Source organism: Pterocles gutturalis, unplaced genomic scaffold (genome assembly GCF_000699245.1).
Source record: "Pterocles gutturalis isolate BGI_N339 unplaced genomic scaffold, ASM69924v1 scaffold26954, whole genome shotgun sequence".
Classification (NCBI taxonomy): domain Eukaryota; kingdom Metazoa; phylum Chordata; class Aves; order Pterocliformes; family Pteroclidae; genus Pterocles; species Pterocles gutturalis.
Window position 1 is genome coordinate 1,661 of NW_010131447.1, and position 13,593 is coordinate 15,253.

The 13,593-nt window shown below is 41.5% G+C and overlaps 1 protein-coding gene across 1 annotated transcript in view; it reads right to left on the reverse strand.

Annotated features, from left to right (window-relative positions):
- Positions 1-3,296: 3,296 nt before the first annotated feature.
- The window catches only part of LOC104467013 (serine/arginine repetitive matrix protein 1-like), a gene marked incomplete at its 5' end in the record, with an annotated part of 14,040 nt that continues 3,743 nt past the window's right edge, over positions 3,297-13,593 (reverse strand). Inside the window, 13 exon segments of the mRNA XM_010080618.1 lie at positions 3,297-4,288; positions 4,507-4,590; positions 4,593-4,724; positions 5,325-5,511; positions 6,397-6,858; positions 7,178-7,282; positions 8,589-8,733; positions 9,405-9,491; positions 9,835-9,915; positions 10,061-10,332; positions 11,908-12,012; positions 12,581-12,784; positions 13,266-13,466. Of these exon segments, the coding sequence (XP_010078920.1) occupies positions 4,184-4,288; positions 4,507-4,590; positions 4,593-4,724; positions 5,325-5,511; positions 6,397-6,858; positions 7,178-7,282; positions 8,589-8,733; positions 9,405-9,491; positions 9,835-9,915; positions 10,061-10,332; positions 11,908-12,012; positions 12,581-12,784; positions 13,266-13,466 (2,170 nt within the window).

Consider the following 13,593-nt stretch of genomic DNA (forward strand, 5'->3'; position numbering starts at 1 on the left):
CCCAAACACTTCCCTTTACTGGTGAAACCCCACAGATCCCCTGAGCCGAACCCCTCTTCTCATGAGCACCTTCAGCTGTTGATCTCCATCCATACAGCACACACAGCACCTGCGTTAGCTCCCTTCACCCAACCCTGCAAAACAGCCACAAGCGTTAAAATAAACCCACAGTGAGCGAGGAGCACCCCTCTGAGCAACGTCAGGGCCCCTCGCGCTGTTTGGGTTGTTCTGTCGTTTGAAGGGAAATTACATTAAATCCCAGCGTCTTCCCAAGGCTTCATCCACACACAGAACTGGGCGTCGGAAGAACTCGCCCACGTGTTTGCACGCTGATTGCCTCCAGGCAACCGAGGAAGCAAACACCAATTATCACACACGGCCTGTAAGATTTTCAAGCACTATGAGCGGTGGCCAAGTTTCACCCTTACTAGAAGGAAATGTTACCAAGTCAAATCAGAACTCGACCTGAACAAGAGAAAGTGGAACTCAAGCTGCTTCTTCCACCCAGAACCCAGCTCGTCACCCAGCCCGGGTCGCAGGGGACCGCTTTCTGTACGTTACACACTCAGGGATGTAATACAGCAGGAAAGAGGGAACGTTCTTGCTGCACTGCAGGCAGCTGCCTGATTTCTGAGACAGCACGAGCTCAAATGAGAGTCGCTGTCACAGGACATCCTCTACCACCAGCTCCAGGGCGGGGAACGAGCTCCAGCTTCGTGCTGTACTGAAAGGACTCGAGCAGTTACCGCCTCTCTAAACTCGTTCTGGGAGAGCTGAAGGAAGAAGTTCAAAAGTCAAAGTGCTGATTAAAGTCTGGAAACACACAAGGGCCTGTGCCACTGTTCTCGGATTTTATCATCTTTTATTACTCTTAAAGAGAGAAACTGCTTTCAGTGATTGAGACCTGATCAAGAGAAACAGCTCCACTGGAAAATTCTGTGAATAGGACAGGGGAGGAAAAAAAAAAAATGTACAAGAGGGAAACCAAGTCACTATTCAAGACAACGACTGATCTACTGCTGATTGGGAAAATGTTTAATAATTCATTAATTGATTTCAGAGTGCAGAGCTGCAGCGGGGAAGCTCAGGAAGCTGCACACTGAACTCCCCAGGCAAATTTGCCATCACACAGGTGGAAAAATTTCATAATCCAAGAATGAGTTTCTATAAACTTCAAACTATTGCGCACACACCTGCCATTGTCCCAGCTGTTGACACAACAAACACATCTCTGACAGATATCGACCCGGCAGTGACTCACTTCATCCTCACCTTCAACTCCTGGGGACTCTCTCATCTGAATTATACACTCCAAGTCAACTTGAATTTGTTTCTTTTCATGGTTAGATACAGTTATTCCAGCAAGTCACTTACCTAAAGCCACGTATCTGCCATTTCAGGAAGGCAGCCTTGATTAACAAACACAGGCAGCAGGAGCAGCTTCAGAGTAAGAAGAGCAAGATTCACGTACCAGAGGTTCTGCGACATTGCACAAGGCGTCCTACGCAGTTACCTCCTGAACTATAGCAGCACGACTGCAAACAGCAGGATTGAGAAACAGAGAGAAGGTGTTACCCAAGATCGAGTGGTGAACAGAGCAGACAAGTTTGGGTTTGGATGATCTCAATTACAGAGGCTCAGGAGAGAAATTCAATGATTCACGTCACCAGTTCACCAGGACGAGGTTTCCCAGTTACAGCACAAACGCAGAAGACTGCCATCAAGCATCCACACAACCGTACCGAGAGCAGCAAGGACAGGGCAGTGGTTCTGAGAAGACAAGAGAAGGCTTGCCATCGCTGGACTGGTGTTTGAACACAGTGTTAGTATTTGAATGCACAGCTGAGTGTGAAGGAATTCAAATGATTCTAAACATGATTTAGAAGTCACATTCTCCTTAGAGAGTGCTTTAATTGCTCTTTTAAAATGTAAACCATTCTTTATGGATAGATGTTAAAAAAAAGAGGAGGGAGCACCTAACAACAGAAATTCCAAAGGAGAAGAAGAGGTGGGGAGAACACCTGCCGGGCCCGGGAAGGTCAGGCCTGCCTTCACGACTTGTCCAAAGCCAACAGCAAAGTCCTGTGTCAAAGTGCAGCCCTGGAGTCGGGAGACGAAAAATATGCGTAAGGGAAGGTAAGCAGCCGGTGAGTCAGGTACTGAATATATTTAAAGGGCTTCCATTAGTCCCAGGATTAAAAGACACACAGAGGGCACAAAACCCAGATGACAGCAAGATTCAGATTATAAAAAACGAAGCATTAACTCCTCGTGAAGACTGCACATGGACGGGCTTTTAAGATAAATTTCAAAATCATCCGTGCTGCCAAGGAACATCACAGGGAAGAAAAAAAAAAAAAAAAAAGAGGCAATGAGATTAGCACAATCCGCTGTGAGGGTCTGTCGTTTCATAAGCACCAAATCCACTCGGATGTACTTGTGAAAATGTGTTTGTCCAGAAAGTTCTTGGAATTTATTAGACACATTGAATAATAAATGATACTCAACATTCAAGTGGTGCTGAACTAAGTTTACAAGCACTTCAGCATACAACGTATACTTACGCTAAGAAACAAAAGATTCAGCATGTACGGAAGTGCAGAAGGAAGCTGTCCCTTTCCATCCAGTATCTCCATAATTCCTATCTGATTTTAAAATCCTACATGATGTCAAGTAAAAAGACTAATCGAGTATCTCCACTGTGCACATCACACCTACTTCAGATACAGGACAAAACATTTTTCAAAAGCATGTTCCATTCCTCCTTCCAGAGGAACCCTAGACTTCAGAATTGACTTGATTTCAGAAACAGAACTTGAATTTTTGAAAAAAATCCGACAGCAGAAATCCAGCAAGTTTCAAATATGCTTATGAAAAAGGCAGTGAGCCACCAGATTCTTCAGATGAGCACTCAAACCAGTGCTGACGTGACTAAAGCTTGCTAACAACGTTAACGCAAACCTGCCATTCATTTTTTGCACAACCTTGAAATATTTTCCTTGCTCTGACAAGCAATTTTCACCAGCAAATAGTTTGTTTTAAGCTTATCCATCCCAACCAAGTGCTGAGCAGGCAGCCTGTTCTACTCTTGCTTTGCAAGAACACCAATCCAGACACAACAGGAGCATCACGGAATTAACAACAGACTATTTCTGCTACCCCTGGGACTGCTGAAAACAAAACCCCTGACTTTTCAGCATCCTGGATCAAATGCTTTTTCACATCTGTGTATTCTTTAACCCTGTACAAAAGAAAGCTGATTAGCAAATGTCAATGTTCATATAAAAATAGCCAAATTCTGTTTAAATTTAGAAATTTATTTTGTTTAATCCACAAGCTTTATATAGCTTTAGTTAAAAAAACAAAAACAAAAAACAGTGAAAACATGACAATATCCAAAGTTCAGGTTCCTCAAACTTTCAAAGACCACATCTCTGAAAGTTGCTTATTCCATTCAGAAGAACCGTAACGAGACAAGATTTATGAATGGGGCAACGACATCTCACAAACAAAATTTATGTAACTGAAGGAAATTTTTTCTGGGACTGCTGATCATGGAAACTGCCCTTTAAAAAAAGAACATAAAAATACAAATGAAATTCCAGTGTTCCAAATCAACATGTTACATCAATATCAACCCACAGTGTCCTGGTAAACAACACGCTTTCATTTCTGTACCATTCGAAATTGCTATTCTCGAGTCGCTTTAACGGAGACTATACAGGCAACAGTAGAAAGCATTTAAAATCGATGTCTTTCCTCGGTAATTCTGCAGTGGTTTTACTCCTGGGCAAGCTTACAAACCACAAAGGTTAGTAGCATAATGTAAGTGGATACAAAAGAAGTCCAATGGAGACCCTCACAAATTATGCTAAAGGCTTTGTTGAATTTCAAAGAAACTAGGGAACCGACGGTCATGTTTAAAACCTTCAAAACAAAATTCCTACTGCTTCTAAAAAGTCTCACTCTAGGTGAAATGATGTCGGCTGTCAATGAAAGAATGTCACTAGTACACTGTGGACACCTTTTGTAATGTAAATCCATGCCCTTTGTACATGGTGAACCTCAACCTAGCAATTATTACAACAAATGTTATATTCTAAAGCTCAAACACATTTAGCAATTTGAAATCGAATTCTGAGTACAAACCAAAGAAAATGTACATTATATCAAAGGGTTCAGCCTAGGATGGTGGGGACACCTGCGCTTTCCTCATCGACCTCAGTGCCTTCTCTCGCAGGTGTTTTTCTAGATCATCAAGGTTGTCTTCTGGCTCGCTTTCTGTCTCCTTCAAACAAAGAGAAAGCATTTCTTCAAACACTGAAAGCTCCGCCAGGCTGCAGCCCTCCCAACATTGTCAATCATCAGCTAAAATCACGAGACACCACACTGCATTTCTGAAGCAAGGCTGCTGCTCAGAACATCAAGAGTGCTGCGTACATTCACCTCTATCTATTTTCTTATATTGGAATTGCAAAAAGTAAAGCACAGGTACCAAATCCCTACCTTTTTGGGTTCTGTCTCTGCTTCCTGGTCTTCCTGTGCTGAGGTGGTATCCGCTGCAACCACAGCGGCAGCTGCTGCAGCCAAAAAGGGGCGGCTGCTGCAGCCGCTGCCGCCTTCTCCTTCTTATGTTTTTTGTGTTTCTTGTGCTTTTTATCCTTTTTATGTTTCTTATCCTTCTTTTTCTTCTTCTTCTTTCCACCCCCTTCTTGATCTGAATTCTGTAACAAACAATTCAACAGATATTACCGCTCATTCCTCAGCCTTCAAAACGCTGCAGACACTGTGACGCAGGGCTGTGCTGGGTCTGTTCAGAACAGAACACAACCCCACACAGACACGATACGCTGAACATCGCAACGACAGACAAGCCTCTTCTTAAAAATTAACTCCCTCAAACACTCCCCTGGCAAAGAATGGAAGTGTCCCGAGGAAACACCGTAGAGAACAGATCAGGATGTCAAACAATCTGTTCTCTTCCTGTCAGGAACAGCCTGAGCGTGCACGTAAGACTACCAGGCATAAATAAGACCTCACTTTGTAGACCATGAAACTCACGGAGACTCATGAAATGGGAGTGCCTTTTCTTCCAGAAGTTAAAATTTATGTATAATACAACTTTTTTTTTTTTCAGACTCAGAGCTGTTAAGTTTGAAAAATTTATGTTACAAATTGTTTCTAAGCTTTTAACTGTGAAAAATCACCCCAAGGTTTTTTTTTCCATTTGTGAGTAAGCTTAGAGCTGTTCAGCAGCTAAATTTTTATTAAAATAACCTCCCATATAACCCCAAACAGTATTGCTTTTATCGGCAAACAAATACCCGTGCAGGCGATGGGCTCTGAGTTGGGCTTTTAGCCTTTTTTGCAGGTGACCAGTTTGCAGAAGGGGAATGAGACCGAGTAGGAGATGGAGGTCCTGGATGTTTTTTCGGTGCTGGCTCAGGTGATCCTGATGCAGAGCGTGATGAAGACACCCGTCTCGCAGACCGGGGACTTGGCGTGGAAGGCCTTAAAAACCAGAAGAGCTACACTTAGATTCTAGTGTTAAAGATTTTTCCTTTCTTGTTTTGTCTCTTAAATTAAGAAAGAGACAGATTAACACGTGCTTATGAGTTGGTTAAGCTGCCACTTAAAAATGCTTCACTACCTTGCCGGCATATGTTACACAAGGTAAAACACCACTGTGGATCCGTAAGGCAAAAGGATATTGCAACTTGATATCTTGCTAAACAATAATACTATTGTTGTGGGGCACAATTGTTCCCTTTCTTCTGATATGACTAATTTATAACGGCATTAAAAGTCAAGAGAACAGCAGCACTATTTTATCATCCAATGAAGAGTGCAAGACATTATACTCAGCTGAATTTTCTTTCTGAGTTAATAAGCCAGCACCATACTTTTGACTAACTCCACACAAGATGGCATCACACTAAAGAAAACTCCTAAATTTTTTTTTTTTTTGGATGACCACTTATGAAATTATTTACGAGGTAATGAAAAGTTGGTTCCTTTCTGCAGATAAGCTTTAAAATAAGAGAAAGTTCCTTTTTCTTTAAACAAAGCTAGCAATACTTCTCTCAAAATTCTTTTCACCTGCTGGGTCCCAGTGCTTTGTTGTGCTCTTTACTAAAAGACCCGTCACACTCTACATAAAGCCTCTTTAATGCCTCTCCCAGTGTTGCCCTTTATTTTAACAAAGGCTTCCAATCTAATTACCTTCAGAAAATCAACATGATGATGGTGGAGGTCAAACAGAGCCACCAACACATGAGCAACCTCAAGACAGGAGAACCATTTTAATGATTCCCTGGCTGCTCCCACTGCATTAAAACAAAACAAACAACAAAAACTCCTCATAAAACCCCCAACAACAAAGATGGATTTTTTTACTTTGTCTTCTTAGGTTCTGGCGTTCTTGACACCCTCCTGATGGGTCTAGTGCTTGGAGATGGAGACTGTCTTCTCTGGGGTGAAGCTGAAGCTCCCCTTCGTGGCGGTGGTGGGCTTGCAGAGGTATGAGAAGCTCTAGGCCGTGGTGAAGGTGAATGCCTTTTGTTTTGTGGTGGAGAACGTGCTTCCCGATTGGACCTACTAGGAGGAGATCCCTTCCTGTGCTTGGAAGATATGGAAGGTGAACGCCTTTTAGTGGCTGGCGAGCTCCTTTGTTTTGGCGGTGGTGAGTGGGAGACTCTGCGCTTTGACTGGGGAGAAGGGGATGCCCTTCGTTTAGGCGGGGGAGGAGGAGAAGCTGTTCTTCTCTTAGGTGGTGGAGAAGGAGAATATCGTCTCTGTATCGGTGGAGAGTATCTGCGCGGAGAAGGTGAGCGCCTGCGTGGGGGTGGTGATGGAGACCTACAAAGAAAACAAATATTGAGGTGCCACCTAAGCAGATGAATTAGTCGCAAGTGTCTTGCAATTTACCCAAAGAAGGGAAAAAGAATTCTTCTAGAAATCCTTTAAAACTTTTTTCAATACCAAGCTTTTTCAAATGATATCCAATCCAGGCCACACAGCTGCCACAGAAAAATCTCACTTGGAAAACCACCTTCCCCTCAGTCAGTGGTGAAACAAGGGACTGGTTTCCTCAATCATGGCACTTCTTTTTACATGTCATAGTTGGCAGTCAACAAACCAAAAGCAACCACTTCATGACAAAAATGCAATACACTACCTTCGACGAGGTAACGAAGGTGACCGCCGCCGCCTAGGAGGAGGGGCTGGTGAAGGAGAGCGTCGCCGCCTGGCTGGTGGGGGCGATGGACTTCTCCTCCTCCTACTAAAGAGATAAAAGGATTACTCAGAAAAGTTACAATTGAGCCATGAGATTCTTTTTGTTCTTCTGCTTTCACTATCCAAAATCATCTTGTTCATGCACCTCACTATGAAATTCTATTAGAAGATGGAAAAATATATACTTGTCTTTCTGAAGAGTGTGAGACAATGTATAATTTTACTGTAATTTTCAGAGCCCACTACAGCAGTCATGAGACAATTTCACATTCTGCTTAGCGCGGTCTATTCGCATCTTGTAGCCAAAGAGGAAGCCCAACTCTCTCCCATTTTCTTCTCCTGAAAGCTCACTTCTGACATCTCCCCTGCACTGAATCTAGCGATCATTCAATGAGTCAGAGCAGATTACTGATCCCCCAGGAGACTAAGGCAACACAAACAACTCTGTCGTCATGCAGTGACGTGATTGCTAGATCCAACACAAGGGAGGAACCGGGAATGCCCAGATGAGTCAGTCAGAACAAAACCGCGTTCAGCGGCAGTCTGCAGTTGGATGAGATTAAACAGTGTGAAACTGTACTCTTGAGAACAGCTTTTATCTATGGATCTGAAATCCAAAATTACTTATTTCTTGAAATGCAGAGAAAATGCATTAGAATCTGCCCCTTCCTATACTCTGAAATCAACATAGAGAAAACCCCTGAAGAACACAAGCATTCAGTTGTGTTCAGGAATCAGTACGACACTAATAACATTAACGTTAATAGCCGTTACAGGCTTATGTGAATGAACAAATAGTGAAGAACAAAGGAGACAGAGCAGGTGTTCCTGTTTCGGGGTGGGTTTTTTTTTTTTTTTGGTCAGCGAAACGGTCCCAGATCCAACACATTAAGTAACACATCAGTCTGATCTTCCCTCACCTTATACTTTGAGTGTGCAAGTCCAAAGGACAAAGGATGGTAAGTACCTGTCTGTGACAAAATGAATGAGAGCCTGCCTAAATTATTTTCTATATGCACATCCTATTTAACAGATTAATTTCTAACGAACCTTTTCATCACTGGCGATTGCCACCTCTTTTCCATCTGCATCCTGATAGCAGTGGAGGAAAAACAAAACAAGACAAATCTATCTGCCATATATTTGAGGCAAAAATGAACACGTTCAAATAGAGTTCAGGGTAATTCTTAACAAATGAGCATAACAAGGATGCAATCTTGAAACAAAATCAGGCAAACTGGATATGACTTAATTCTGTTCTGCATTTGCTGCAAGTTGCATAGCAGATAAACAACATTAATGAAATAGTTTGAAAAAAGACATTCGTTATGTTCAACTTAAGAAGAAATTACCGAGGGGAGGATTCCTTCTGTCGTCTTCGTGGCGATGGTGAGGGACTGCGTGAATGTGAATGGCGTCGGCGTCTACCAACCTCCCCGTTCTTCACATTGGATCTTTTAGGTCTTTCCTCTTCAGATGAAGACGAGGAACCAGAATCTATAAACGTAGAAGAATCACTCTCTGGAAAGCGAGTCTCATGACACTATTAACACAGTTCCTGATAGGGTTATACCTGCGGTTTAAACTGCAGTACCAACATCCCCTGTCCCGCAAAACAAGAAGCCTCTATTTAAAAGCGTTCAACTAAAAAGTTGAAGTCAAGCGATAAATAAATCCATTGGAGCTGGGTAAAATATTTGCAACAACCTAACTGTCCACATAAAATCTGACTATCCGGGTAAATTAAAAGTTGAAATGCAGTTACTTACAGAAGCATTAAGTGGACAAAAACTTACACCAGGCCCACATTAATTTACTGATCTTAAGCATGTAAGAGTCCAAAATTTTAGGAAATAACCTACTGCAACAACAGATTAAGTAATCTGTAGCAAATAAGGTTTGAGAGTGATGGTAAGAGTTTAAAAGTCCAAATTTTAAAGATGTAAAGCAATTAACAAGAGATGTACCATAACCTTTAAAAATTATACTTCATTCTTCATGAGCAATAATTAAAGTGACTTCAGTATGAGTGGTAAATCTAGAATTAAGTTTACAAGAGCACTGCACTGCGCACAGCAAATAATTTTTATCACTTTTTTTACCTAATATTAACTACTTCATGCAAAAGTAAACTGTAATCCAGTTTAGGAAATCTAGGTCATCCATACCAGATGAAGACTGTTGATTTTGCCTTCTGTACTGACGCCTCTGTTGAACTGAGTCTGCTGCAGCCATTTTCCCTCCTTTATCTTCTTCTGAAAAGGTACAGACAGGGACAGAATATTTAAACTGAAGATACAAATTTGCCTTACTCAGAGAGAAGCAAAGTCATATTACAGTAGACCATCAAGCATGATTTAAAAAAAAAAAAAAAAAAAAAAAAAATCTTAAGATAAAATTGAGGCTGGAAGTATACTTTGGCTGAGCTTTTTTCCAGGAAAGCTTGGATAGAAATACTTGAGGCAGTCTGAGTGAAAACTCTCGCTTTCGATGCCAGCCCATCAAGAGGTTTCAGCACATTAACAACTGCCTTTTATTGTCATGCATTTTTGATTAAAAATCCCACCCAAAGCCAGTGTTGAAAAGTGAGAGTCATACCTGATTCAGACAGTTCTGCTTTCCTTGGTTTTGGTGCTGGCGAAGGAGATTCTCTTTTTTCAGTACTCTTATGTTTGGGTGCTAAAAGACAAAGGCAAGTAATTCAGTTGCAATTCATTACATCCTTGCAGGCTCTTCTGCTCACACAAACTGTATGCACCATCTTTGACAAAACAAAACCGCAAAATGATAAAAGCTGCTGGAAGACAAATTTTTATTTGATTACCTGATGCTCTGCCAGGCGAAACAGAGCCACGGCTTTTTCTTGCCCGATTCGACTGCTGCGGTGTTGGAGATCTACGTGGTTTTGGAGGTGGACTTGCTGGTGGGGATGGTCTGTGCCTCCGCCTAGGAGGGCTTGCAGAAGGAGAGAGCCGACGCGTTTTACGAGGAGGAGAGGATACGGTTCTTTTAGGTGGTTTCTTTGGTGGTGATCGGGAACGTGAGGAGGAGGAGGAAGAGCTACTGCCAGATAAGGATGCTGATGATCGTCTTCTCCTGTAAATCAAATATAGCATCAGATTCTGACTAGCCAGCTTAAGAAATGCTTGAGCATGAACACAGAATTGCGTTTGTTTGCAAGCACATATATAGAGCCACATAGAACAGCACTTCCAAAACATGGTGGACAGCCTTCAACACTTGGTTTGTAGAAGAGAAGAGTAATAACCAATCTTTCGCAGCTATTTTTAACTACATAGTGAGCAAAAAGTTGTTAGTGTTACCTCTGCCTGCTTTCTGTCAGTCTACAGACTAGAACTAAGCTTTCCTCCTGGGAGCAATTAGTTTTGTTGGGGCTCTCTAACTTTTGGATTATTAAGAGAATTTTCCATGTTAGCACATGTGATTTAACGATCTTCAGAACAGATCTGTTTAAGAGTTTAGTGTGCAAGTATGCTAAAAAGTTTTTATACCAGGAGGTAAAAATTTCAGATAACAACAATTCAGAATCAATCTACCCATTCTTATGTTTTAGTCTTTCATCTTTACTTTGTAATTTCAAAAAGGTAGGGCCTCTAGAATTCTGCGGCAAAATTTGTGGCAAGTTCTGTTGCAATTGTGTACCTGCAGAATCCACCTTTGGCTGCAGAATTCCTGAGAACCTGGAAAAAAGAAACCCTACCTTGAGTGAGATAAACATTTGCTGAAAGGGAGCTCTTGTACATCTTGCAACATACATGTTTGATGCTTTTCACAGTTTTCCCAGTAACTGTGTGAAATGAACATCTTTACAAACTCAGAGAAAAAAAAAATAGTCATCATCTTGTAAGAAAAATGAAGAACCATCCCTTCCTAAAAAAGAACAACTACTGTACACAGGAAGCATCACTTTAATTCTCTTCCTATGAAGAGGACAGGAGTCTATTCTATTCCTATGAAGACACACGTCTATTCTGACATTGCCATAAGTATGTAATTGTTCTTTGCAAAGCAAGTCAGAGCTTTGCTACTAGAGCAATTGCTCATGCTGTCAAAAATGTAACCTCCAGAGAACAGACCTTTAAGGTTGTTTTTTTTTTTTTTAATTAAAAGAACATGAAGGCAGACCTTTAAGGTTGGTTTTTTTTTTTTAATTAAAAGAACATGAAGAAGAAATACATTCCAAGTCAAAATTTAATTTTTAATTTAATTTTATATGATGAAAATGTAAGTCAGAATTTAAAAACTACCAACAAGTAAAATCCAGTTACTTGTTCTAATTATCTCCAGGCAGGAAAAAAAAAGTATTACAACTAAGCAAAAAGTCATAAAAGATGTCATGTCAATCTACGCTGGGAGCTATCCAGAGCCATTTGAAGAAGTTACAGTTCTGAAATTGCCACTTTTCAAAAAGGGGGCATTCTCATGACTACTGCAACTCAAAAGAAATCGTTTCACAGCTACTATTATTTTCCCCCACAAAAAACTCAGGAAATACGACACTGCAGCTTTTACATGACTCAAATCATATACCTGACAGTACTAAGAGAAGATGAACAAGGGAATTTTGAGAACACTCATTCCTCACAACTAACATTTCCTTCAACTTTCAAAGTTTAACATTTTCAGTTATCTCAAAAAAGGGCATCTTACCGCCTCACAGGGGATCTGCTTCTTCTGTGTCTGGGTGGGGGAGGCATTCGCCTTGGAGGGGTCCTTCTCCTTGGAGATGGCCGTCGTCTCGGGCTTGGTCGCCTTCTAGGAGAGTAAGACCTGTCACAATCAAAAATTCAAATGAAAAGCAGCTATCTAATTTTCAGATTTGAGGAAATTTATCCTTGGGGCACTGAGCATGAAGTTGCTTTCCTCCAAGTGCACGACGTTAAAGTAGCATTTAGAATATGACGCAAAGTGGTACATTCAGACACAATCAGTGCTTTTAAGTTTACCAACATCTCTCTACCAAGCAAAATAATCCAAAAAAGGGAAAAAAAAAGGTAATGTACATCTTCAGCATCAAACCTATCTCCTAAAAGAAGGCTACACAATGCCCACAATCCAACAAGTGCTGTACTCAGCACTAAGTACCCCATTCCTTCTCCAGTCAGCATTAGTCACTGTGAGCATCTTCTCATGAACTGACAGGAAGAAAACTCCCGAACACGTTTATCCGTTGAATGCATCTTTCTCACTTGCTCTAAACCATCCATAGCTCAACAGATCTAAAAACATCACTACTTTAGCCAAGAACATTACATTAAGTGGTACCTTCAGAGGAAAATATTCAGTTGGCAGCCTTCACAATCACGACAGACTGAAGTCCTACCTTGACCGTGATCTGTGACGCCTTCGTGGCCGAGAATGAGATGGAGAACGTGATCGAGATCTTGACCTTGACTTGGACCGAGTTGGGGATCTTTGACGAGTCTTCTCTTTTTCCTTCTCTCTCTCCTTTTTTGAATTACGTTCTGGTGAAGTTTCCTTAGTCTCTGGTACAGGAGGTTCAGGTTTAGGAGCTTTTGGGATATCACTGTTAAAAAACAGAAGACTTGATTTATAAGCACAGACAAACTATAGACCCTGGAGTAACATTTCAGAAGCTGCCAAGATATTCCCCTACAATGAACATTCTCCTGCGCATCCTCTGACAAGATGTTAGACATCCCGCTCCAAAACTGTGAAAAGAATTAGGACATGGCACAATGATTCAAAGAGAAGAAAAAGTAATACACAGGCTATGTGTCAACTTGCTATAGAGAACAAGATGACATTGTCAGAAGTGGACAAGATGACCAGGACAATGAAATCACAATGGCAGCTAAGCACACCTCCTTTAGAATTCTACACAGGAAAAAAGAAATCTTACTGAAGATTATTTAAAAAGTTATTTTGCCATCTCAGGGGGACAGGGAGAAGTAGGCATTCCCCCAAGTCAAGCTCCAAACAGGCATTAAGACAATTTCCACTTTTTAAAAAGGTAATAAATAGTTCTACACACAAAGTTATCACACCTGTTTGAAGCTGTCTCTTGAACAACAGTCTCCTTTGGTTTCACAGAGGGTTCTGGCTCAGGAGTCGCCTCTTTCTTTTCTGGTGCAGGAGTAGCACTACGGCTCTTGGTTCTGTGATGAGGGGAGCGAGAATGGCTGCGTTTCCGCTCTCTTCTGACAGGCGATGACCTCCTCCGAGGGGAAGGAGACCTTGACTTGCGTCTGGGGAAAAAGAAGTGCCATGTAATAGGATAACAATGAAACAATATATGGGAAAATAAAACCTGCGATATTCAGCATCTAAAAGCTCTTCAGAATCAGGTAGGCTCAGTACTGTCTATGGCAGTTA